Raw genomic sequence first — 27581 nt, 5'->3', positions numbered from 1 at the left:
AACTGAGCCAGCCACACACTCCTAAAGTTTTTAATCAACATTAAAGATCAGCACATTTTTTTTAAGTCCACACTATAGCTGTAAATCACGATGATCAAGAGCCAAAAGGTAACTTAGCGTTGACTCATTGTGCCATTAATGTGTGTCTTAAGAGAAATATGAGGAAATTAAAGAAATTCTTAAGGACCCACTGAAGAGTGAAAAAATACAACACAAAAGAGCTTTTGTGAAGGAAGCTCAAGAAATTCAGGTACTCAGGTATTCAGTCCTGAAAAAGAAGGTTTGAGGAGACAAATGTGATAATATACAGTTATTGAACAATATTTTAAGGAGGAAAAGGACTTTTTAAGTTACCAGAAAAAGAAACCTACTGCAGTATAACAAATATTAGCTTTGATACATCTAAGTTTGAATTTGCAACTTCATCACTTCCTTCATGACCTCTCCAAACATTAATCTCTATATCTGTGAAAAGAATACTAATAATACCTTCTTAAGAGGGTTTTTTTTATGTTAAAATGTTTGAATAAGTCTGGTCCTTAGTATTTTTTTTTAATACAAAGCATAGCAAGACAGATAACTAGAATTAAGCCAAGACTTCTTGACTTGGTAGTTTTAATAGGAGGTACCATGTAAATATGTCTTTTTTCTCTAAATTAAGAAAAAAAATACCAATATAACATATATGTACATAGTTTTAAAATGTCAAATGGTCTACATTGTTGCCAGTGAAAAATAGCAGTTTCCTGCCTCACAGCTCCCCTTTCTGATTTCTCCTTAGCTTCTGTTTTTGAATAACATGCTTATGTTTTTATTTCTTGATTTTTCGTTTTTAGATGTTATTTTTACCTTCCTTTTAAGTAAATGAAATTTAGCTTTCTTTACCCACCTGCCCTAATACCGCACAAAGACGTTTCGCCTTCTCTTGTCTTCATAGTCTGGTCTTGTCAACATTTGGAGTTAAATCAGTATTCACTGTCTGTGTTGTCATAACTTTGTTAACTGTTATTTACGAGCGTCATAATATATGCTAGACTTCTATTTCCTTTCCGGGTTAACTTTGTATGTGTTTGTTTGTGGAGCAGTTGCCCATTTTTGGTTTGCTAAGTTTCTGTTCATCACTAATTTATCCCTGAAACTCTCTCACAGGACTCTATATATTCTCCCAGAACTGTGTGTGTGTGTGTGTGTGTGTGTGTCCCATGGAAACATCCCTCCTGGAGCCTTTTATCCCACTACTCAGTCCCCCAGTCCAGGCTGATTGCTCTCTAGATCTACAACACCTTCAACTCTTACCCCTCATTTTGGAAGTTCTCTTCATTGTCTCCTGCATGAGTTGGATCCTTCTTCTTGGGGTGCCCTTGTCTGTCCTCCCTGCTGTGTAGTAGACATCTTCAGTAGCTTTCTGAGGAGAGCTATAAGGGAAGTAAATGTTTTGAGACATAGATATGGAAATGCTCTTATTCAACTCTTGCATTTGATTGATAACTATGGAATTTTAGTCTGTAAATAATTTTTCCCATAATTTTGGTAGTATCACACCACTGTCATCTAAGCAGATAGGCTGCAGTGATATCTGATTCTAGTCTGCCAGTTCTTAATATGACGCATTTTGTTTTGTCTGTATCCTTTCTGGATGCTTTTACACTTAGAACATACCTAGTGTTCAGTTTTCACGTTGACTTGTCTTAGAATGTGTTCTTTTTCTTTCTTTGCTGGGGGCACTTGTTGGGGCTTTTCCATCAGGGAACTTCCAAACATTTTTCTTGTTATTATTTCCTCAATAGTTCTCATGGCAACTTAAACCCCAACCCTTTTCTCTATTCTCTTTCTAGATTTATTGTAGTTCTTGAACCAGTTCTTTCATTTCTTACCTTCTCTTTGTCAGTGTCCATGTACAGATTTCCTCCAGGCCATTTTTTTTTTTTAAGATTTTATTTACTTATTTGACAGAGAGAGAAATCACAAGTAGGCAGAGAAGCAGGCAGAGAGAGGAGGGGAAGCAGGCTCCCTGCTGAGCAGAGAGCCCTATGTGGGGCTTGATCCCAGGGCTCTGGGATCATGACCTGAGCCAAAGGCAGAGGCTTAACCCACTGAGCCACCCAGGCGCCCCCAGGCCATTTCTTGATTTAAAAGAAGATGATTTCCAAGAACTCCCATTCTTATTCTTCTGAATGCTCCTACTTTATAGCATCCTTCTCTTACCTCATGGATATAATCTGTTCTCTCTATGAGAATATTACTGGTAATTGTAGGTTTTGTTTTAAATTGTTTTCTGCTTATCGTAGAATTTGTTCCTTCCTCATTTGGCGGCTCACCTTTATCAAGACTGCAAAATATTCAGCAGATTTCATGGAAGCGAGAAATAAAAAATTTTTTTTTTAAAAAGTCATATTTTACAAGTGCAATAGCATTTAACTTCATTGGGAATTAAAATAATCTTGCATACACAGATTAACACTTAAAATTGACTTTAGGTAAGCTTAAAATTTAAATCATATTTAGTCAAAATGGTTTCAGGAGAGAAACCTATAGGCAAAACAACTTATAGTGTCTTAGACACAATTAGGACATTTTACAGAGGGAACCAAGACTATTGGTTAATATTGTGGGTGAATTAAGAGAACTTCAGTAAGAAGAGATATATATGGAGAGAGTGTAAATGCATGTGTGTTTGTATGTGTGTGTGTGTGTATGTAATAGTATATGTGTATATATCTTGTATGTATATGTTTCTCATATGGTAAAGTACATACATCTCCTATATATTATATATTTTATATAAACAAATCTCCCAACATATGTTTTATTTATATCTCTTTTCCCCTGTTGTGTAGTACATTTATGTTACCTGATATATAATGTCTGTGTATTATAGGTATTATAATGTAGGGACTTTGGAGCCAAATTATCTGTATAAGCTATGTGACCTTGTGACCTTAGGCAAGTCCCTTTGCCTCTTGGCCTCAGTTTCATTGTTTTGAAAATAGAGACTACTGGTACTTTTCTATTAGGATTATTATGAATATCAAAAGAATAGCTCTTAGAGCAAGGCCTGTTCTATAAGTGCTTTTCATATGAGTTAATCACCTCTTTTACTATTGTTATGTATATCTATGCATTTACTTTTTTATCTATAGTGTGAATGTATAAATGTCTGTGTGTATATATACTTACATACATATATATCTCCTATAGAAGCCAGAAAATATTATTTTTAATCATGTCTAAATACAGTATTGATAGCATTTAAATTCATTATGAATTAAAATAACCTTGCATAAACATTGGCTTTCAGAAAGCTTACAGTATATATTGATACATATAACTTTTCTGTTATATTACAGTTATCTTCTTTAACTACATTCATATTTTTCCTATATCACATATGTTCTCCCTTATTATATAAATATAGATATTTCCCAATAGTAGATAGATATTTCCTTTACTAATTACATATGTAGCTTCCTTACTATTTATCTATTTAATCTTGAACATTATATACCTTTGCCTGCTATTTATTATATATTGTATATCCTACTATATATCTTACTATATGTTCTCACTGTCTCTATATATGTTTATGTAGATATATATAGTATTGCCTACTTTATGTATAATCCCTCTAAAACACAAACTCCTTGAGGTCATGAATTTTGTCTTGTTCATTACCGTATTCTCAGAATAGAACCTTGCACATAGTAAATGTTCAATAATATATATTGCATATACATTTTATATATTTTATGCACCATATACTTTATAGCTTGCTGATATTATCTTCTGTATTCCTAATATATATTACCTACAGCACATGCCCACATGTTTTATATGTATTGTTTCCTATAAATGTATCTCCTACTCTGTATTATATAAAATTCATTTTGATGTATCTCCCGCTATATGTTTTTATATCCTAGTTTCTTCTACATAATTTGAGTGTTAATCTCCTTTAATATATCTCTTTCCGTCCTGATTTTTAAGATATTAATATTCACATTTCCTAGTTCCTTAGATGTTCTTAAAAAAACATGATTTTTAATAGTGTTCTCTTATGTGAATGGGCTATATGTTATTTAACCTTTCCCTAATTTGCTTGTTTGTTTTGTTTCTTATACCCCACATATGAGTGAAATCATCTATTACTTGTCTTTCTCTGACTTATTTCGTCTAGACTTTTACTCTTTAGCTCCATCCATATTGTTGCAAATGGCAAGATTTCATTCTTTTTATAGATGAATAGTATTCCAGTGAATGTGTATACCACCTCTTCTTTGTCTGTTCATCCACTGATGGACACTCGAGCTGCTTCCGTAGTTTGGCTCTGGTAAATGATGCTGTAATAAACATAGGGGTACATGTATCCCTTTGAATTAGTACTTTTGTATTTTGGGGTAAATAGCCAGTAGTTTCATTATTGGACTGTAAGGTAGCTCTATTTTTAACTTTTTGAGGAACCTCCATACTCTTTTCCACATTGGCTGCACCAGTTTGTATTCTGTGGTGGGTTATTTTTTCCTCTCTCAGTTTTGAACATGACTCTGAGAACCATCCATTTACATGAATCTTTTTGGAAATCTAGATTTTTTTTTTTTTGAATGAAGACCTGAAAATTCAATTCTTAGAAGTCAAAAGGTACTAAATTTTTTCCCCCAATATACAGCAATTTTCAAATTGTATTCTATGAAGATTTTTGCAGCTTGTACTCTGCTGACTATTAAAATGCTCATTTCATGGGACTCCGACTAAAATTCCCCATGAGCTTTTAAAAAACATTTTTACAAACAGATAATGTGAATAAAATGCTATCTTTGCTTGTTTTGATTTGCATTTCTTCTAAAACATATTTCTGAAGTACTTAAATATTTCCCTTCCTTCATCTACCCCCCCCCACTCAAAATAATAAAATTTTACATGTTTCCTAAACACATTTCTCAAGCTTCCCACCTTAACATTGTCTCCAGACCAGCCTCATTTCTGTGTCTGTCTTTTGTATCTGCGTATGTATAGGAGGGACCAAGAAGTACCGTTTGTACTGTAGAGCAGCTGCAGTAGACCATACTGACTGAGAGACTGGGGAGCCAAGCTGACCTTGATTTGAGACAGAACCTGAGCACGCCTCGGCTTTCTCCTCCATAGTCTGGGAGGTGGTAACCCTGGGCAGGTCAGGCTGCTGTGGGAATTCACTGACAGTCCTGCAGAAAGCCTCTTGAGCAGTGCTGCTAGCTGCTGTCTGCTTTTTCTTCTCAGATTCACCATGGGCTCATCTTGGTCTTTGAGGCTCATATGCTGACCGCAATTGAACTTTCATTACTGTTGCAAATAAGTGTCTCAAATTTCTGTCCCCTATACATTGTCTTTAATAGTTTCAATCCCTGTACAAGTAGGTGGGGACACTTTGAAAGATGTAGGAGCTGCTAGGTAATACCTCTGTGTGTTTGATTTAACTTGCGTTTAAGCTGATCATGCCTTCTTTCCAAAAATGTTCTGCCCTGTTACTTAATATCCACCCCCCCATATATAAGTGTATATGTGTATATGTGTGTTTATGTGTATACATGCGTATATGTATATGTGTGTATATGTATATGTATATATGTGTATATGTATATATGTGTGTATGTGTAAATATATGTGCATGTGTATGTGTATGTGTATATATGTATATATAGTTGCTCATCTCTTCTCTCCCCTTGGTGCCCACTGCAATTTTTCTTTTAATTTTTTAGGCCTATGAAATACTGTTTCCTTTTATAAAAGAAAAGTTTAAATCCTTTCCTGTTAGTGTAGTTGCTACAAGTAGAATAACATAACTTCATGATATCATTTGTTTAGGAACTAGTTTTTATGGAAGATTTACTTCACTGGTATCTTTGAAACTAGATGTCTGACAGCCAGGAGCAAATATTTCTAAAGATTTTTAAAAACTAAGGCCATTTTCTTGGAACCAGTCCTGTCAGAAGTGTTAATTTCTTACTGTGTCTACCTTAGATTTTTTTTCTTATACTCTGGAGATGTGATTACTATATATAGAATATAGGATTCGTAATATTCTCCTGACACTTCTGTGGCAATCATATTCAGACCTAAGAAGCAACAAAAAATTCTGTTGGAGTTTGTATGGTTTCCTTTTCTATTTTTCTGTTGAAATCTTAAAAATTAATTAGTAGGGCTTTTATGCCCTATACTGTTTCTTTTCACTAATATGTTACATTGCATTTTCCAGAACGCTGGAGTTCCTGATGAGACACTTGTCTCTTCTAGCTGATTATTGTTCCATCACAAATATGCATGCAAAAAACCTAGCAATTGTTTGGGCTCCAAACCTGCTAAGGTAAGTTGCATTTGACTTAGGACCTTAAGTAGAACTAGTCATCTTAAATCAAAGTCTAATTTGTCAGTGTTCCTTGAGGACAGTTTTTAAAAGTAAAATTCATCTGCCATTTTTATGAGCATCTCCCTGAAAGAGGCAAGTGGGGCTTAGCCAAAGTATTAAAGTATGCTTTCTTCCTCTAGTCTGTTTGTGGTTTACAAGTTTTTAAAAAATAATAATAATAATGCCCTTTAAAGCTGCTGTCTTTGGGATTCTCTGATGGTAATGTTGGTTCTCCCACAGATCAAAACAGATAGAATCTGCCTGCTTCAGTGGAACAGCAGCTTTCATGGAAGTGAGAATTCAGTCTGTAGTGGTTGAATTCATCCTGAATCATGTAGACGTCCTCTTCAGTGGGAAAATCAGTGCCGTCATTCAGGACGGGGCAGGTATGGCTCTCACAGATTTTGTTTATGAGGAACAGGAATAAACTTCCAAAGGCATGGAAAACTGCATTTCTCATCTCAGTTGAATAAATCTGTCTTTGGTAGAAAGCAGGTAATTTATGTCCACTTCTCAAAATGCACGGTTTAATAGTTACTTTGTGGGTGATCAGTATTTAATGAATACTGCATTAGCCCTGTTATGATCTAAATTTATGACACATTAAAAAATACCCTGTGCCACCTATTACTGACACATATAAAGTTATATAATATGGAACAGTGAAAGAAAAATTTTTTTCCAAATCTAAGATATCTGAGTGATACCAGGCCTTGCTTGGTATCTTTTAAGAAAGGAAAATAGTTATTACCTAAGGAATTTACATTTATATATGTGTCATTGTTAACATCCTGGTGTGTATCCTTCTTTTCCTCATCCATTATAAACCCCTGTTGTTTTTGCCATTTAAATAAAAGAGCAGAGATAGGTAGACAGATGGAGATTGATGTACACACACTCACATTTTTTTTACCTATGCCAAAAATCTTGACTCTTTTCATCTCTTTTCTTTCTTTCCAAAGCTTCTCTCTCAAGACCCAAGTCATTGCTGGTTTCCTCTCCATCCACCAAGCTGCTAACATTGGAGGAAGCCCAGGCACGAACGCAAGCTCAGGTCAACTCTCCAATTGTGACTGAAAATAAATATATTGAAGTCGGAGAAGGACCTGCTGCACTTCAGGGGAAGTTTCATACCATAATTGAGTTTCCACTTGAAAGGTAAAATTCATTAAATCCTCTTCAGTGGTATGATTTTCATAGTCCAGTGTTCTTTTCTTTTCTTTTCTTTTTTTAACGGTTGTGTTCTAATACTACTATATTGATTTTGGGCTAGTCCCAGAAAAACTCATTCATTTGATTATAGGTGATAACTCATAGGGAATGATACAAATGATTTTCAAAAAGCATTATAGCAGCATGTCATTTTTTTTTTAAAGATTTTATTTATTTATTTGACAGACAGAGATCACAAGTAGGCAGAGAGGCAGGCAGAGAGAGAGGAAGGGAAGCAGGCTCCCTGCTGAGCAGAGAGCCCGATGAGGGGCTCAATCCCAGGACCCTGAGATCATGACCTGAGATGAAGGTAGAGGCTTAACCCACTGAGCCACCCAGGTGCCCCGCAGCATGTCATTTTTATAGAAGATGAAATTTATCATAGAGGGCAGATTGTTGGGAAAAATAATACACTTCTACCATATAGGATGTGCTTTTCTCTCTGAGATATGTTGTCTAGAAATTTATTTACAAATAAGCTGGGGGCATCTAGGTGGCTCATTTGGTTAAACATCTGACTTCAACTCAGGTCATGATCTTGGGGTCCTGGGATCAAGTCTTGTGTTAGGCTCCACACTCATCTGGGAGTCTGCTTGTCCCTCTACCCCTCCCTTGCTCATACTTTCTCTTTCTCTCTCTCTCTCTCATTCAAAGAAAAAAATAAATGGATTGGAATAACTTACTCAGGAAATAAAGAATGGATAATGACTTGTTTGACATTGGCTCCATATTAAGTTTAGAATAGACCAATACTTCTCATAGTGCTATCTCCCAACCAGCATCAAGAGATGAATGAAAACTATTCCTGTGTGTGTGTGTCTACCACATCTTTATGCATTCATCTCTCTCTCTTTTTTTTTAAAGATTTTATTTATTTACTTGACTGAGATCACAAGCAGGCAAAGAGAGAGAGGGAAGCAGTCTCCCTGCTGAGCAGAGAGCCCAATGCAGGCCTTGATCCCAGGACTGTGGGATCATGACCTGAACTGAAGGCAGAGGCTTAACCCACTGAGCCACCCAGGCACCCCTATGCATTCCTCTCTTGATGGACACTTAGGTTACTTCCATATCTTGGCTATTATAAATAAAGCTGCAGTGAACATATACTTTTCAAATTAATGTTTTTGCCTTGTTTGGATAAATACCCAGAAGTGGAACTACTGGATCATATCCTAGTTCTATTTTTAATTTTTTGAGGAACCTCCACACAATTTTCCCTAGTGGCTGCACAAATTGATGTTCCCACCAGCAGCACATGAGGGTTTCCTTTTCTCCACTGCCTTACCAACACTTGTTATTTCTTCTCTTTTTCATTTTAGCCATTCTGACTGCTATGAGGTGGTATCTCATTGTAGTTTTAATTTGCTTTTCCATGATGATGAGTGATGCTGAGCATCTTTTCATGTGTCTTTTGGCCATCTGGATGTCTTTTTTGGACAAATGTCTGTTAAGGTCCTCTGCCTCAATCAGATTATCTTTTTGGTGTTGAATTGTGTGAGTTTTTATATATTTTGGATATTAATCCTTTATTGGCTATGTCTTTTGCAAATATCTTCTCCCATTCAGTAGGTTATCTTTTGTTTCATATATGGTTTTGTTGTGCAACTTTTTGTTTGATGTAGTCTCAATTGCTTTTTTTTTGCTTTTCATGCCCTTCCCTGAGGAAACAGATTCAGAAGAATATTGCTAAGGCCGATGTCCAAGAATCACTTCATATATTTTCTTTTAGGAGTTTTGTGGTTTCAGGCCTTACCTTTAGGTCTTTATTCTGAGTTTATTTTGTGTATGGTATAAGAAAGTGGTCTAGTTTCTGTGTTTTACATGTAGCTGTCCAGTTTTCCCAACACATTTGTTGAAGAAACTCTCTTTTCCTTGTTGCATCTTCTTGCCCCCTTTGTCATAGATGAATTGACTATAGAAGCATAAGTTTATTTCTGGGGCATCTTCTCTTCTGTTAAACTATGTTTCTTTTGATGCCAGCACCATACAGTTTCATCTACAGCGTGGTTCGACATCTGGGAGTGTCATACCTCCATCTTTGTTCTTTCTCAAGATTGTTGTGGCTGGTCAGGGTATTTTTGATACAAAGTTTAAGATTTTTTTTTTTCTAGTTCTATGAAGAATACCATTCATACTGTGATAAGGATTGCATTGAATCTGTAGATTGCTCTAGTTAGTGTGGACATTTTAACAGTACTAATTCTTTCAATCATAAACATGGTGTATCTTTCCCTTTATATGTGTCATCTTTAATTTCTTTCCCTAATGACTTATAATTTCCAGGATACAGGTGTTTCATGCCCTTGGTAAATTTATTCCTAGATATTTTATTCTTTTTGATGCAATTGTAAATGGGATTGTTTTCTTAATTTTTCTGCCAGATGTGTTAGTAGGGTAAAAAATGCAAAGTATTTCTGTATATTAATTTTGTGTCTGCAGCTTACTATATTCATTCATTAGTTCTACTAGTTTTTTGGTGGAATCTAGGATTTTCTATACATAGTGTCATGTTATCTTCAAATAGTGACAGCTTTACTATTTCTTTGCCAATTCGGATGCCTACTATTTCTTTTTTCTTTTCTTTCTTTCTTTTTCTTTTTTGTCTGATTGCTGTAGTTAGCACTTCAGTACTATGTTGAAAGAAGATGGCAAGAGTACATCCTTGTCTTGTTCTGATCTTAGAGGACAAGTTTTCACCCTTTTACCATTGACTGTGATGTTATCTGTGTGTTTGCTATATATGGCCTTTATTATGATGAGGTATGTTCCATCTCAACCCACTTTCTTGAGAGTTTTTATTGCGAACAGATGTGGAATTTTGTCAAATGCTTTTTCTCATCTGTTGAGATGTTCCTATGATTTTTATTCTTCATTTTGTTAATGTGGTGGACCATGTTGATTGATTTGCAAATATTCAACCATCCTCCCATCCCTAAAGTAAATCTCACTTGATTTTGGTAAATGATCCTTTTTCTTGGTAATGATCCATTGATTTCAATATTGTTGAACTCAATTTGCTAATATTTTATTGAGGGTTTTGCTTCCATGGTCATCAGGAATATTGGTCTATAGTTTTCTTTGTTTTGTAGTATCTTCGTTTGATTTTAGTGTCAAGGTAATGCTGGCCTTGAAGAAGAGATTTGGAAACATTCCTTCCTTATTTATTTTTTTGGAATAGTTTGAGAAGGATAGGTAGTAGGTATTTCTTGATTTCTTTGATCAAAGATTTATTCTTTAATGTAAATGGAGTGAAAGTCCCTTACTGTTGTATTACTGTCAATTCCTCCCTTTGTGTCTGTTAATATTTGCTTACAGGTGTTCCTTTATTGGATTCATAGTTGCTTACAGTTGTTACAGCATGTAGTTGGATTGGTTCTTTTTTATTATGTAATACCCTCTTTGTCTCTTGTTATCTCTTGTTACAATCTTTGTTTTAAAGTCTGTTTTGACTGATGTAGGTGTTGCTATCCCAGCTTTCTTTTTCTTTTTTTTTTTGCTTCCATTTGCATGGGATATTTTTTTCCATTTTTTTCACTTTAAGTCTGTATGTGTCTTACATGTGAAGTGACTGTCTTGTAAGTCATGTTGTTTTATCCAGTCACCCTATGACTTTTGATTGGAGCATTTAGTCTGTTTACATTTAAAGCAGTTATTGGTAAGTATGTACTTACTGCCATTTTGTTGTTTCCTGGTTATTTTTGTAGTTCTGTTTCTTTGTTCTTCTCTTACTCTTTTTTCTTGTGATTTAATGACTTTCTTTAGTGTTATGCTTGGATTCTTTTCTCTTTTGTGTGTGTGTAGTTATTACAGGATTTTGGATTTTGGTTTGTAATCAGTGTGAGGTTCATAAATAATATCCTATGTATATAGCAGTTTATATTGAGTTGATCACTTAAGTTCAAATGCATTCTAAAAATACTGTGTTTTTACTCTCTCCTCTCCGTTTTATGTATATGGATGGTATCATATCTTACTTCTTTTTATTTGTGAGTCCCTTAAGTGAGTTTTAAGATATAGTTGATTTTTACTTTTTTCTTTTAACCTTCATACTAGTTTTTTTTTTTTTTTTTTTAAGATTTTTATTTATTTATTTGAGAGCATGAAAGAGAAAGCATACAAGCAGGGGAGAGGCAGAGCAGGAAGGAGAAACAGACTCCCCACGGAGCAGGGAGCCTGATGTGGGACTTGATCCCAAGATCCTGGGATCATGACCTAAGCCAAAGGTAAATGATTAACTGACTGAGCCACCCAGGACCCCATACTAGCTTTATAAATGATTGATCTATTATCTTTGTTTGCTTTTACCCATGATATTTTTTCCTTTAATAATTTCTGTTCTAATTATGGCCTTTTCTACTCAAAAAAGTCCCTTTATCATTTCTTGTGGGGCCGGTTTAGTGATGAATTCTTAGAACTTTTGTTTGTCTGGGAAACTCTTAATCTCTCCTTTGGTTCTGAATGATAGCGTTGCCAGGTAGAATATTTTTGGCTGTAGATTTTTTTTCCTTTTATCATTTCACTTCTTTCTGGTCTGAAAAGTGTCTGCTAAAAAAACAGCTGATAGCCTTTTGGGGTTTTCCTGGTATGTAACTATTTGTTTTTCTCTTGCTGCTTTTAAAATTCTCTCCTTATTTTTAATTTTTCATGTTTTAATTATTATGTGTCTTGGGGTGGACCACCCTGGGTTCATCTTTTAGGGGGCTTTTTTTTTTTTAATTTTATTTTTTATAAACATATATTTTTATCCCCAGGGGTACAGGTCTGCAAATCGCCAGGTTTACACACTTCACAGCACTCACCATAGCACATACCCTCCCCAATATCCATAACCCCACCCCCCCCAACCCCTCTCCCCCCATCAACCCTCAGTTTGTTTTGTGAGATTAAGAGTCACTTATGGTTTGTCTCCCTCCCAATCCCATCTTGTTTCATTTATTCTTCTCCTACCCCCTCAACCCCCCATGTTGCATCTCCTCTCCCTCATATCAGGGAGATCATATGATAGTTGTCTTTCTCCGATTGACTTATTTCGCTAAGCATGATACCCTCTAGTTCCATCCATGTCGTCGCAAATGGCAAGATTTCATTTCCTTTGATGGGTGCATAGTATTCCATTGTGTATATATACCACATCTTCTTTATCCATTTGTCTGTTGATGGACATCTAGGTTCTTTCCATAGTTTGGCTATTGTAGACATTGCTGCTATAAACATTCGGGTACACGTGCCCCTTCGGATCACTACGTTTGTATCTTTAGGGTAAATACCCAGCAGTGCAATTGCTGGGTCATAGGGTAGTTCTATTTTCAACATTTTGAGGAACCTCCATGCTGTTTTCCAGAGTGGTTGCACCAGCTTGCATTCCCACCAACAGTGTAGGAGGGTTCCTTAGGGGGCTTTTTATGCTTCCCAGATTACCTCTATATCTGTTTTATTCCCTGGGTTTGGGAAGTTTTCAGCTATTATTTCTTCAAATAAGTTTTCTGCCCCTTACCCTTTTTCTCCTTTTGGGACTCCCATAATGCAAATGTTAGCATGCTCAATGTTTCCCAGAGGGCCTTTACCTACCATCATTTCTTAACATTCTTTTTTTCTTTATTTCTTTTTGGCTTAGGTGCTTTCTACTCCCCTGTCCTCCAGATTGCTTATCCATTCTTCTGCATATTCTGATCTGTTGATTCCCTCTAGTGTATTTTTCACTTCAGTTATTGTTTTTCAGCTCTGTTGATTTTTTTGAAAATTTTTTATCTCTTTGTTGAAGCTCTCACTGAGTCCATCTGTTCTCCTTTGAAGTCCCGTGAGTGTCTTTGACCATTACTTTGAACAGACAAATTGCTTATAAGGCAAATTGCCTATCTCTGTTTTGTTTAGTTCTTTTTCTGAGGCTTTGTTCTGTTATCTTATTTGGAACATATTCCTCCATCTCTTCATTTTTCTTTCTGTGTATTAGGTAGTCAGCTATGTCTCCTGGTCTTAAAGTGGTGGCTTTTTTAGAGGAAGGTTTTGTGGGGCCCAGTAGTGCAGTCCCTCCTGGTCATCAGAACCAGGTGCTCCTGGGGTGTTCCCTGTGTGGGCTGTGTGTGCTCTCCTGTTGTAACTGGGCTGGACTGCTGTGGGTGTGCTGGTGGGTGGGTATGGCTCTCAGTCCCGCTGCCTGCAGTGACCAGCCATGGCCACTCTGGGCACACTGGTGGGCATAGCTGGACTTGAGTGCAGTTATCTGAGAGGCCTGGCTTTGGCTGCTGCAGGGTTGCTGGTGGGTGGGGCCAGCCCTCACTGCATGGTGTGCTGGTGTGCTGCTGGGCAGGGGTGCTACCTTCCCTCCCTGGGGCAGGAGTTGCCTTGAATGGGCTCCATCATGACCAAGGCTGCCTACTAGGTGTGGCAGGAACCACTTTGGAGGGGCGCTTGCAGGGACAGGTGGGTTGAGTGGGGCTGGTCTGAGGGGAACGCTGGCATGGGGCAAATGGTGCTAGCAAGATAGATAGATGGTGTTAGAACTGGCTCCTGCCAGTGTTGGGCCAGCTCAGCTGAAGGAGGGCAAGAAAGTTGATGCCTACCAGCATTTCCGTGATTTTTTAAAAAATTTCTTTATAGTATAGCAGTCAAGAGAGCAGATATTTGGATATGTATATAACTGGGTTCCAACCCTGACTCCATCATTTACTAGTTTTATAACATTAAGGAAGTTACTTAAACTTAGTGTCATAATTTCCTCGGCTATAACCTGAGAATAATAGTACCTACCTTGTACAGTTATTTTTATTTTAAATGAGCTACTACATAAGACATCACAGTGCCTGGAATTCAATTTATGTTAGTTATTATTTGTAATACGTTTCTTCCTTTTTGGTTTAATTCTGTTTACTCACACACAAAACTGTTTTCTTTAACTCTTTTATTTTGGAGTTTTAATAATTCCTACTTCTAAATATTTCTTATTCTTATTTCACTGATTGTGAGGTTAGATCTAAATATAAAAATCTGTATAGGGCGCCTGGGTGGCTCAGTGGGTTAGGCCGCTGCCTTCGGCTCAGGTCATGATCTCAGGGTCCTGGGATCGAGTCCCGCGTCGGGCTCTCTGCTCGGCGGGGAGCCTGCTTCCCTCTCTCTCTCTGCCTGCCTCTCTGTCTACTTGTGATCTCTCTCTGTCAAATAAATAAATAAAATCTTTAAAAAAAAAAATCTGTATAAAAATTATCTTTGTGACTAGCTATTAATACTCAAATCTATACATTTTATTACCTTGTCATGCTTCAGCTGTGCTGTGTAGACTGTGCTATATATACACACACACACACGTGCTACATGTATGCACACATGCAGTGGATGTGTGTGCTACATGCATGACACAGCAGATGCATGTGCTACGTGTATGCACATATGCAGCGGCTGTGCATGCTACATACATGACACAGCGGATACGTGCTATATACATGACACAAGTGGATGTGTGCTACGTACATGACAAAGCGATGTGCATGCTATATACATGACACGGACATGTGCTACATACATGACACAGCGGTTGTGCGCTACACACATGACACAGCGGATCCATGTGCTACATACATGACAGAAGAGATATATGTGCTACATGTTTGCACACATGCAGTGGATGTGTGAAAATCAGGTACTGTTCCAGCTGTGCCCTCTCTAGGCTGTTGGGTTCTTCCCATCATTTGTTCATTTCCTCTAAAGACAGCCCCTTGGATATCTTAATACAGGCTACTTTCTCTCTCTTAGGAGGAGGCCTCAAAATAAAATGAAAAAATCTCCCGTGGGCAGCTGGCGTTCCTTTTTCAACTTGGGGAAATCATCATCTGTTTCTAAGCGGAAGCTGCAGCGGAACGAGAGTGAGCCTTCCGAGATGAAAGCCATGGCTCTGAAAGGTTGGTGCTCCCTGCTGTTCTGTGCCGCGCCGTCAGAGCAGCTGGCGTGGCCGCTCCACTCCCCTCCTCTCAGTTGGCTGTCGTCACGCTGCACACAGGTGCCTAGTATGTCATGACGGTGTGCGTCAGCACAGTGTGTCCACAGCCATGGTGCTGGCTGCTAGTTGTCTTCTTCTATGAGTTCTTCATCCCCCAATGCAGACATAAATATGCGGGGAATATGTAGAAGTGCCCAGTTTCTTGTGGAAACTGCAGATTATGTAGAGTGTGGATATGATTGAAATTCATAACATGGTTGTGTGCTGTTGATAAAAAAAATAACTGCTATGCTTTTAATTTTATTAATCTGTATTTTTATATATTTAAAATGTGACAAAACCATGTTTTAACATGCTTTTTAAGTTTTTAACTCTTATAACCAAGGAATCGATCTTTTTTATGGGATAACTCATTGGTGTGAGTATCTTATTGGATCAAGTAAATCTATTACTATTGTTGCAAATACTACTCTTAAAAAATAATTTAAAAACCATGATATTAACAGCTTCTGAAGCTAGGAAGGACAGTAGTACTTGAATGTTAGAAATATAATGTTCAATTCATTTAGTTCATTTAATTCATCATTCATTCAGTTTGCAATCATGTACTAAACATGTGCTAAATATTTAGATAGCAGCCTCTCAAATAGAAAGAAAACTAAGATACTGCCCCTGCCTTCAGAGACCTACTTGGGAAACTGTGTAAGAAAATAAATTTCATGCAGAATCATACCAATTGAAATAGGTATTTGTGTGAGGCATTTACGGTAGGACTTGTCAGTTCTTAGGGGGAAGAGGGCTAGTGGTTAGAAATCTATCCTGTGACTTGGGTTTTGAAATATAAGTAAGGATTCACGTGATCACCAACTGAGAAGGGCATTTCAGGAAATGGGAGCACAGTGTGTGCTAAGTGTGTGAAGCAGGGAACGTGGGTGGGTAGATCATGGTTCAGAAAGAGGTCATCAGGGGCCTCCAGTGCTTGCCAAAGAGTTTTGGTTTTGGTTTTGTCCTGTGTTCCTTTGGGGGTTATCTTGTGGCTTTAATATGTAACGTGGTTCCATGTAGGGTTTAGAGAGAGGACTTCAGCAGCAGTACAGGGAATGTACAAGGAGAGATAAGCCTGGACACTGGACAGTAACTGTCCAGTTACAGGTGGTATTACAGGTGGACAAGAGATAGTTACAGGGGGACAACCAAGAAACAGTGAGTGTCTGGGGTACACAGTGGCAGTAGACATGGGAAATAGATTTGAGAGACACTTAGGAAGCGGAATCTACAAGGCTGTGTGACCAAATGATTGTGAAGGATGAGAAAAAAAGAGGAGCAAAGATAATTTTTAGATTCTGATTAAATGATTAGGGAAGTGGCAGTGCCGTCATTCATGTAGGGAGCAGCAGTTTGGAGAAGAGAAGTGATGTGTTTAGGGTGGACATAGTGAGTTGGACATGCCCAAGAAGTGATCAGTAGTATGGGTCTGGAATTCAATAAAGGAGTTTAATATAACCGGAAATACAGATTTGTAAGTTGTCAGCAAACCCTAAAGATATAGTTTATGGGAGAGCCTGTTGAGTGAGAGAAGCAGGTTGAAAACAATCTGGAGAAGAGCAGTGTTGGAAAGACCGGAAAAGGTACAGATGTCATGAAAGTAAGAAGAAATGATTAAAAGGATAGGCAAAGAACAAAAGAGATGAGCACTGTCCCCAGAAATAAAGGAGGAGGGGTTTAAAGAGAAAAGCATCACCAGTGTTGAGTAGTGCTGGGAGGCCAATGAGGGTATTTAATAAATAAGATTGAACATACGTAGTTAAGGCACTGTGTTAGGTTCCTAGGACTTTCAGAGCAGAGTGCTCCAAATTGGATGACTTAAAACAACCAATTTATTTCCTCACAGTTCTGTAGGCTAAAAGTCTGAAATCAAGGTGTCAGCAAGGCCATGTTCCTTCCAAAGGGTCCAGGGAAGAATCCTTCCTTGCCTCTTCCAGCTCCTGGTGGCTCCTGGCATTCCTTGGCTTGTGGTGGCATCACCCCAGTCTCTGCTTCCATCTTTACTTGGCCTGCTTCTCCATCTCTCAGGGTCCTCTCTTCTGAAAAGGACACCCTGAGTGGATTTAGGGCTCACCGTAAATCTAGTGTGATATCATCCTAAGCCATCATGCTGGTCTTTAGAAAATAAAAAAGGAAGCCGTTTTAAAATTCATCTCTTTTCTCCAGTTGATAATCCTTTAGAAAAGAGATTTTTCACACAGGAAACCCATGTGAAAACAATACAGCACCTTATTCAATATGCTGCTTACATTGAATATGTACAGGTAATCACCCTTGGAAACTTAAAGTCTGTGTAGAGAAGAACGCTGTTCCTTTCTCTACATATGTAGCAGTAGCAGTGGATAAAACCTCACACTGTTTGGTTTAATTCTTCAGGTGGCAGGGCAGAAGGAACACTCCGTTCAGCTAAAAGTGAAGAATCCCTTACTTCTCTCCATGCAGTCGATGGTAAGACTAAAAGCATCGTTGTTTTATTCCATATTTCATGAAAGAAAACAACAATCGAGTATATTTGATAAATACATATATATAAATAGGCTACAGACTACCACTCCCAGACAATAATCATATCTATTTCATACTGTCCATTGATGTCTTCATATAGTACCAGGCTCTAATCTCTTCACTGTTGACATGATTGCTGTTCAGTGTACCTAAAAATAGGTAACCACTTATATTTATTAAAGCCCAGTGGAAAATGATGCTGTTAATATTTCTTTCTTTAGATTTCATGAAAGCAAAATTTTACAAAATATAAGATTAAGCAGTTTTGATATTCACATCAGTAGTCTTTTGTCTTGTAAATGGCTTAACCTGACATTAAATTTCATAGATGAGATTGATTATAGGCAGCCCTCATTATCTGAAGATGGGATCCTCTGTACAAGGAGAAGAAAACTTAGACGTGAATCCTCTTAAAAGGGGACCAAAATTTTAGTAAAGAATATAAAAAGGTTTGATTGCAACTTGACAAAACTAAAAATTATGAAAATAAGGGGTTTTTTAGCCCCTAATTAACAAAAGTCAGGATATAGTTGTAATTATGTACTAATTTTAGAAAGAACAAAGGATTACTTCAATTGGAAGGAGATTTAGCTTTTTTGACAAAACCTTGTCATAATAGTAAATACGACATCCTTCACTCTATGTTGGCTTATGCAGCAGGATTGTAAAAAAGGCCTTTTCTGGGACGCCTGGGTGGCTCAGTTGGTTAAGCAGCTGCCTTCGGCTCAGGTCATGATCCCAGTGTCCTGGGTTCGAGTTCCACATCGGGCTCCTTGCTTGGCGGGGAGCCTGCTTCTCCCTCTGCCTCTGCCTGCCATTCTGTCTGCCTGTGCTCACTCTCTCTCCCTCTCTCTCTGACAAATAAATAAAATCTTAAAAAAAAAAAAAAAAGGCCTTTTCTACAAAAATAACCGAGAGCTAAACTGATTTCCCACGGGCTTTCTTCATCTGTTGATATCAGGATCATTTTTTTTTTGAGGTACCCTGGGGTGCCATCGTCCTGGTCAACTTTCTCATCTTCATTTATTAACTCTTCTAACTGCCAGATCCTCAATGACCGACAGCTCTGCTTATTTCAAGAAATCCTCACACATCCCTTTAGTTGAGTGTCTGACATCTTAAGCGTTTTCTGAGATTTTCCATTTCACTGCAGTTAAGAGAGTGGTTTATAGATACGATGAAGTGGGCTGGGTAGATGCCAGGATTAAGCAGAAAATAATGTTTTAGTAGAGATTAATTGTATAAGTAGTCAACACATTAGTGAACGTATTTGTGTTAAGGCAATTTCTGCCTCTTTAGAGCATATTTTCACCATGGTGATTCTAATTGTTGAAATAGAATGCTGAGCTCGAAGACTTCTGTTGCTGGTTGGATGTGCAGCAATATCATAAAATTGTGATTGAAGGATTCTGCCTGAGAGACTTAAAGCCTATTCTTATTAGAGGGAAAAAAAAAAAAGAAATTGTTCTAAGTATCTGAAAAGAATCCTATAGCAAGTATGTGTAAATATTTTATGGAATTGTAGAGATTTTTTTTAGTTGACATATTTACTTTTCAGAAGTGTAGATGTTAGGAGTATTTTTCCCCACCCAAAAAACAAAAACAAAACCCTTTTGCTGTGGGATATCCAAAGTACTATTGAAAGTGGTTAATTCTATCTTAGAAATCACGCATAAGATCAGTCATAAAATAAGACAAAAAGAAAGAAATCTTGCCCAAAGTCGCAATGTTGGACTAGTAATAGAATCCAAGAGTTCTGACTGAGTCTTTTTTCCTGTTGAAACCATCAAAGGCTGCATTCTCCCCCTGATGATATCAGATGTCTTTGTTATTTAGCATTTGGTTCAGAAGTCCCATCCATTTGCCCCAAGAGACAGTTTCTGGAAAGAAGATGAGAAGTAACATTTCCTTACGCTGTCGTTGTGCACTCCTGCTGTCTTAAGTAGGTGACTTTTCATGGTATTGTGTATTATGTGTCCTAGGCATTCATACTGTGATACCCGTTTTTGCCAGGTGATTCCAAGCTGTTCCGACCCAGAAGACCCAGGTCTAGCAGTGATGCACTGAGTGCCTCTTTTAACGGAGAAATGCTGGGGAACCGCTGTAATTCCTATGATAACCTGCCCCATGACAATGAGAGTGAGGACGAGGTGGGGCTGCTGCACATTCCGGCTCTGATGTCTCCTCACGCAGCTGAGGATGTTGACTTGAGCCCGCCGGACATTGGCGTGGCCAGCCTGGATTTCGACCCAATGTCATTTCAGTGCAGCCCCCCTAAGCCCGAATCAGAATGTCTGGAGAGCGGGGCTTCCTTTCTAGATTCATTAGGATACTCCCAGGAGAAACTAAGCTCCAACAAAAAGGATACAGAAGCAGGTGGTAGCCAGTCTCAGACGCCAGGAAGCACTGCAAGTTCTGAAGCCGTCTCTCCTCTTCAGGAGAAGCTGAGTCCATTCTTTACCCTGGACTTGAGCCCAACAGAAGAGAAATCATCCAAGCCATCCTCATTCACTGAAAAGGTCGTCTACGCTTTTTCTCCAAAGATTGGACGGAAATTAAGCAAATCACCTTCTATAAACATATCTGAGCCAATTTCAGTGACTCTTCCCGCCCGGGTATCAGAAGTCATCGGGACCGTGTCAAATACAGCAGCTCCAAATGCATCTTCTCCAACCTGGAGCAAAAGTGTGGAAGACAGTGAGGCCATAAATAGATCCCCCACCCAGGTAGTAAAGATGAAAACCAGTGAGAGAGACGCCCAAGGAGCATGTGAATGTGAAGTCCAGCCCCTAGAGCAGGGGGCTGCTGCAGAAGTAGAGTCGCCAGGGAAAGAGGAGCAGGTCGTCGCGAGCAGTCAGAGTAAGGCTGTACCTTCTGGACAGACTCAGACAGGTACCATTTGTTTTCCTCCATTCTTTCCTTAAGCTAAGAGGGATCTCCAGCCCTGTGTGCCATCTGTGCCTTTTAAGAGAGAAATTTACTCCACAGCTAGCCTTTAATCAAAGAGAATGTTTTTCTGGGTGGTGCTGATGGCTCAAAGCCCTAAGTTAAAATCAGTCAAACAGAAATTCCCCAAAGGGCCAATGGTCCTGCTTCAGACCTTCTTAATGTCCCCTTTTGTCTTTGGACAGTCAGAATTCCTGGATAATTTTTGCACAACTTCGTAGCTCTTGATTTTATTTTCTAATAAAAGATATTATAGCCTTCCAAGTTAACCAGCCAGCCTACACCATCAGATGTAACAACTATCCTTAATAACAATCTGCAGGCATTTGAAGCTTTGTTTTCTAAGCTGTCTTTTCTGAGCCAGATGAGGGACCTGCTTCCCCCCCCATCTCTGTAGCAATTCAAGAGGAAATTGCGATCTTTAAGCACTTGGTTTCAGTTTTCCTTCTGAACCAGATGTGTTTTCTCCAGCATTTGCATGTGGGACGGAAGATCATGGATTGCCGTTTTGAAAAATGGAAGGCACCTACTTTTTAGTGATCACATGGGGAGAGTTTGGCTTTCCATATAGGATAACACAAGCTACCTTTTCACTCTCATTTTTTTTCCCGATTTCCCACCAGGAGCAGTCACCCATGAGCCCCCTCAGGATTCCGTTCCTGTCAGTTCAGTCTCTCTTATCCCACCACCACCGCCTCCGAAAAACGTTGCCCGCCTGTTGGCGCTAGCGTTAGCTGAGTCTGCGCAGCAAGCCTCAACCCAGTCACTGAGGAGACCAGGGACTTCCCAGGCTGCTTACACAAATTACGGAGACATAGCAGTGGTTGCAGCGGAAGAGAAACTGCCTAGCTCCTACTCTAGCGTTACTCTAGATAAAGCCTGTTTCCAAACCGATAGGCCAGCAGGGGAGTTCCACGTCCAGAACAATGTATCTGGGAACTGTGATCCGCCTATTCCAGATCCGGCCACCACTGGGAATCCTACCCATGCCAGTGCCACGGAATCTGGGGAACAGCTCCACCAGGCCGACTTCCCAGGGAATCATCCGCATCGAACCTATTTACCTGGGGACCCAGACAAGGCCAGAATCACTTCAGTTCCCTTAACAGACTCTAAGTCGGATGATCCCCTGAGTTTCCCTGAAGACCAGTCTGGGAAGACCAGTATGCCAACTGTCTCCTTTATGGAAGAGGACCAGTGTCAGCTTCATTTCTACAGTGGAGATCAACCTCCTTCGTATCTTGGCGCAGGTGTGGATAAACCCCATCATCACCCTTCAGAACTTGCAGACAAATCGCCCACACCTTCTAATCTGCCTCGGGACAGAAGCTACCCTCCCTCTGGGTCCCCTGAAGAGAATCCCAGCGCAGCCGCCATGGCTTACATGACCACTGCTCCAGCGACAGCCGAGATGAGCACCAGGGAAGCCAGCTGGGATGCGGCTGAACAAGCCACTGCGGCTGATTTCGCCACTGCCACCCTTCAGCGCCCTCCGAGGACGAATCGTCCCCTCCCGCCACCTCCTTCCCAGAGGTCAGCCGAGCAGCTGCTGGTCATGGGGCAGGTACAAGCAGCCACCAGTGTGGGACTGAATAATCCCCACAAGGTAAGAAGGGGAGGGAGTTGGGGAGATGAAATGTACTTTTTCCAAAGGTATGTCACTTTTCAGCAGGGTGTGCTGCTCCCTTTGAGTCAGATAGGACATTTATTTATCTGAAGTCCTGTGGCAGTTTCCATGAAACCTTTCCTGTCTGAGGTTGGACCTGCCTTTGCGTTGTTGCCAGATTTTCTCTGAGAAAGGAGCAGTCATTCAGTGATTCTAGTTCATACCTGCTGCCTTTTCTTCCTAAAACATCCGGGTAGTTTCTTCGTAGGACTACAAGGAGCTCATGATCAAATACGTCAGACTGGACTTCAGGTGTCAGAGCTGTGGGTTGGTCCCCACACCCCCCTCCTGACTCCATCACTGATGCAGTGTGACTTTGGGCAAGTCGTTTTTAACCCACCCTCTGCCAGTGATTCACGTCTGCACGGTGAATGTGCTTTATTCTCAACACATTTGGAAGACTTTCTGCCTTGACTTTTTAAAAATGTAAGAGCTGACAGTGTTTTAGGTCATTTTGTTATTTCCTTAGCATAAGCCAGCAGGTTGTTTTATAATCAAGCTTCTGTTTTGATGAGAGAATATTGGATGCAGAAAGCTAAGATTTCTTTCTAACTTTCTCAGATTTTAAAAAAGTGCCCCACATGCTTTGTGGTCACCTTGAACTAAAAGGACTTTGCTATCTAGACTTGAGTGGAGGATGCTATTTCTAGCAGCTGCTTCTCAGGGACAGCACATTTGTAGCCTTGCTGTGAGGGTCATGTTTGGCGTCCGCTGCTGTGGACCAGGGTGGAGTAGAGGGTGGGGAGCAACAGTGACCGATTGGTCTGAATGTCCCTCGGACCAATGTCACTACGTACAGCTGTGAGTCATTTCACAAATCTCTCCAGCTAGAATCAACTCTCTTTGTTTAACAAAATATGCTTGGTGTTGAGACCAGTAGACTAGGTATATGTCTTTAAGCTTGACTATACTTTACGCCTCTCTTTTGGTCTGGACACTAAGATGCTGTCACAGGCAACATCGCCTCACATTTAAAGCCTGTCACAAATTAGAACAGTTTCCCAAAGATGCCCACGGCTCTCGCACCGGGCGGCAGCACAGACTGCTTCCCGGACGTGCAGGCAGATTGGGCCTCCTACTGTGTCCAGCGCAACCACGTGGCTTGGAGCGTTTCAAGCTACCATCCAGATAGCCTCAACTTGTGGGTTACAGATTGAATAGTAATTGATTCCAAGCTCATGATATAACTGTCTATTAATAGGTTCAAGTGGTTCCAGTTCCAGAGAGACCTCCTGACCCCAGAGCCACGGACGATCCCGCACCTGTCCTTGTCGGTGATGGCGGCACAGCTGCTCAGTGTCCCGTCTCTGCCCCCGCTCTCCAACCAAGCCTTCCCGAAAAGGTGCGGGAGGGTGCCAGGGCCCCACCGCTGCACCTGCGTGCCGACTCTGTCCCCGTGTACTCGTCCTGTGGCTTTCCCATGCCAGTTCCTCCCACCAGGACGATGGAGAGTAAGATTGCCGCTGCCCTCCACTCCAGCGGCTCAGATGCTCCCAGCAGTTCCAGTTACCATCCCTTTGTCACCGCTTCCTCAGCCTCTATGGAAGACGGTCTGCCTTTACCACTTCCCGTCCCACAACCTAAGCATGCTTCACAGAAAACAACTTACTCCACCTTTGCCAGGCCTGATGTCACCCCTGAACCCTTTGGGCCAGAAAACTGTGTGCATTTCAGTATGAATCCCAACTGCCAGTACCGTCCACAGAGCGTACCTCCACATCATAATAAATTGGAGCAACACCAAGTGTACGGTGCCAGATCAGAGCCACCAGCCTCCATGGGACCTCGTTATAACACATACGTGGCCCCGGGAAGAAATGCGTCTGGACACCACTCCAAACCATGCAGCCGAGTGGAGTATGTATCTTCTTTAGGCCCCACAATTAGGAGTAGTTGTTACCCTGAAGATATTCCCCCGTACCCTACCATCCGGAGGGTACAGTCTCTCCATGCCCCTCCGTCTTCCATGATTCGCTCTGTTCCCATTTCACGGACAGAAGTCCCCCCGGATGACGAACCAGCCTACTGCCCAAGACCCCTGTACCAATATAAGCCATATCAGTCCTCGCAGGCCCGCTCAGATTATCACGTCACTCAGCTTCAGCCTTACTTCGAGAATGGTCGGGTCCACTACCGGTATAGCCCTTACTCCAGTTCTTCTAGTTCTTATTACAGTCCAGAAGGAGCCCTGTGTGACGTGGATGCCTACAGCACGGTACAGTTGAGGCCCCTCCACCGCCTACCCAATCGCGATTTTGCCTTCTACAATCCTAGGCTGCAAGGAAAGCACTTGCACACTTACGCTGGTTTGCTCCCACGTCCCCGGGCCAATGTGACTGGCTATTTCTCTGGTAATGACCACAATGTAGTCAACATGCCTCCAGCTGCTGATGTAAAGCACACATACACCTCGTGGGATCTCGAGGACATGGAAAAATACCGAATGCAATCCATCCGGAGAGAGAGCCGTGCTCGGCAGAAGGTGAAGGGGCCTGTTATGTCCCAGTATGATAACATGACCCCAGCCGTGCAAGATGACTTGGGTGGGATCTATGTCATCCACCTCCGTAGTAAATCAGATCCTGGGAAAACTGGACTTCTCTCAGTGGCAGAGGGAAAGGAGGGGCGGCATCCAACCAAGGTCGTCAGTCCTGAGGGAGAGGACCGCTTCTATAGAAAGCATCCAGAGCCAGAGTTCGATAGAGCCCACCACCATGGAGGATATGGCAATGGACCGCCAGAGAAACCCACTCTCCCTCAGAAGCAAAGTAGCCTCAGGAACAGGAAGCTTCACGACATGGGTTGTAGTCTCCCTGAACACAGGGCCCATCAGGAAGCAAGCCATAGGCAGTTATGTGAATCAAAAAATGGGCCGCCGTACCCACAAGGAGCTGGCCAGTTAGATTATGGGCCCAAAGGGATTCCAGACACTTCTGAGCCAGTCAGCTACCATAACTCTGGAGGGAAATATATTACATCGGGGCAGGAGACTCTCAGACTGAACCACAAAGAGGTGAGGCTCTCCAAAGAGCTCGAGAGGCCTCGGGCTAGGCAGCCTCCTGCTCCAGAGAAACACTCCAGAGACTGCTACAAGGAGGAGGAGCACCTCCCCCCGTCAGTAGTCCCACCCCCGAAACCGGAGAGGAGTCATAGCCTGAAACTCCATCATACTCAGAACGTGGAGAGGGACCCCGGTGTGCTGTACCAATACCAAACACATGGCAAGCGCCAGAGCAGTGTGACTGTTGTGTCCCAGTATGATAACCTGGAGGGTTACCACTCCCCACCCCAGCACCAGCGAGGAGGCTTTGGAGGAGGAGCAGTGGGAACCTATGTGCCCTCTGGCTTTCCCCACCTGCAAAACAGGACATATGCTACAGCTTTGGGCCAGGGGGCCTTCCTGCCCACAGAGTTGTCTTTGCAGCACCCTGAAACACAGATTCATGCAGAATGAGCCCTGGAGCAATAGAGTTGAAGCAGCCTCTGCTGGACAGTGGACTGTTCTATTTTTTTCAGTAACCAAAAAGATTAAAAAAAAAAAAAAAAAAAAAAGCTACGACCCCCCCCCCTCCCCGACCACATTAAAAACAACAACAACCACCAAGAAAAATCACCATCTTTTTCCCCTTCCCTGCTTCATCACCATCTCTTCCATCTCTAGGCTGTGATTTTTGTCATTAAAAGAGATCTGAATGATTGTAAAGCACTGTGTTGAAAACCTAGTGAAGAAATTTGTCACAGACCATACTTGCCATATGGGGCTAATGTGTCAGAGCCTGAGGACTGCCTTTAACTGAATTTGAATTTAACCTTGTCCTTCTTAATATTTGCTACACAGCGCAAAGCGGTTTATGTCTAGTTCCTGGTAGGCTTTTGCATTTCTGTTGCATTTCTACTAAATTTCTCAGTAGCCATGCAGCTTGCCCAGGTCGACACTTGGTTTTTGTCCCTTTATTCTCCCTGACTTTGAAGGGTTTTGTGCGTTAAGTTACAGGGGAGAAAAACTTCTCCCTTATCCTTCAGATGAGTCTGTCAGACAATTAGCACATTATAATTTAAAAAATAATAGCAAAGGAATGAAGACTTTAAGCATCTCATAAAAACCCATTGTAAAATGTCAGGCCATTTAGATCCAGGCTGAACCACGTTCTTTACATTCTTGCTTCTCAGAGTCGTTGCTCGCAGTCCGGTGAGCAGGCTGACGTCAGCTGCAGAAGGGATTCTAAAGTCAGGAGTAAAGAAGCTTCTTAGGCAGAAGTCTGTGAACGTCGTTAGCACTGTAAAACCCTGTCAGTGCTTCTAACATGTCGCCTGCCTTCAGTTTTTTTTTTTTTTTCTCAATAATATTTGGTAAATAGTAATCCTGGTAAAACATTTCATGCCATTTGTTCTCCTAAAGCAACTTCTTTTTTTTTTTTTCTTTTTCCCAAATTGGTGTGGGGGAAAAAAACCCAGCATGACTTGACTGGATAAATACACATAATTTATCCTGATTACACATTTACGTGTTGATTTCTGTTTCTGAACCAGAGTACAGGCTTCTTGGGGACTGTTAAAGAGGCGATGAATTATTTGTTAGCCGAAAGCCCCTGCAACAGTTTCACTCCGCACACCGTCCCCATCTCAGCAGTCAGAATCCCGGGCTGTGACCGTGTGCAACCTAAGGGACCTGTGGGCTGTGTGCTCACAGTCTTCCTGTAATTGCCATTTTTACACCAGCATTTCAGGTCTAGTCCTTACAAGCCCGTGGGCATGTTACATGTGTGGAATACCCCGGACTTCCTTTTGAAAGTCACGTTCCGGTCGGACAGCTGTCTGGCCTGCCTCCACTCCCATCTTCTCAGCAGCACCCCCTCCCCCCGCCCCAGCAATGTCCACACCAGACCGACCAGGCTGTCCTG

The 27581-nt window shown here is 40.7% G+C and overlaps 1 protein-coding gene across 6 annotated transcripts in view; it reads left to right on the top strand.

Annotated features, from left to right (window-relative positions):
- The window catches only part of ARHGAP32 (Rho GTPase activating protein 32), a 297931-nt gene extending 270753 nt beyond the window's left edge, over positions 1 to 27178 (top strand). For all 6 annotated transcript variants that reach the window (XM_047691945.1, XM_047691943.1, XM_047691944.1 and 3 more), the window contains 8 exons: positions 6227 to 6334; positions 6617 to 6762; positions 7339 to 7534; positions 15335 to 15480; positions 17940 to 18011; positions 20082 to 20960; positions 21638 to 22620; positions 23882 to 27178. In XM_047691945.1, coding sequence (XP_047547901.1) covers positions 6227 to 6334; positions 6617 to 6762; positions 7339 to 7534; positions 15335 to 15480; positions 17940 to 18011; positions 20082 to 20960; positions 21638 to 22620; positions 23882 to 26134 — 4783 coding nt within the window. In that variant the 3' untranslated portion in view covers positions 26135 to 27178. The remainder of the gene's footprint in view (positions 1 to 6226; positions 6335 to 6616; positions 6763 to 7338; positions 7535 to 15334; positions 15481 to 17939; positions 18012 to 20081; positions 20961 to 21637; positions 22621 to 23881) is intronic.
- Positions 27179 to 27581: the final 403 nt, after the last annotated feature.

This window comes from Lutra lutra, chromosome 10 (genome assembly GCF_902655055.1).
Source record: "Lutra lutra chromosome 10, mLutLut1.2, whole genome shotgun sequence".
Lineage (NCBI taxonomy): Eukaryota > Metazoa > Chordata > Mammalia > Carnivora > Mustelidae > Lutra > Lutra lutra.
This window is presented reverse-complemented; position numbering and strand designations above follow the sequence as displayed.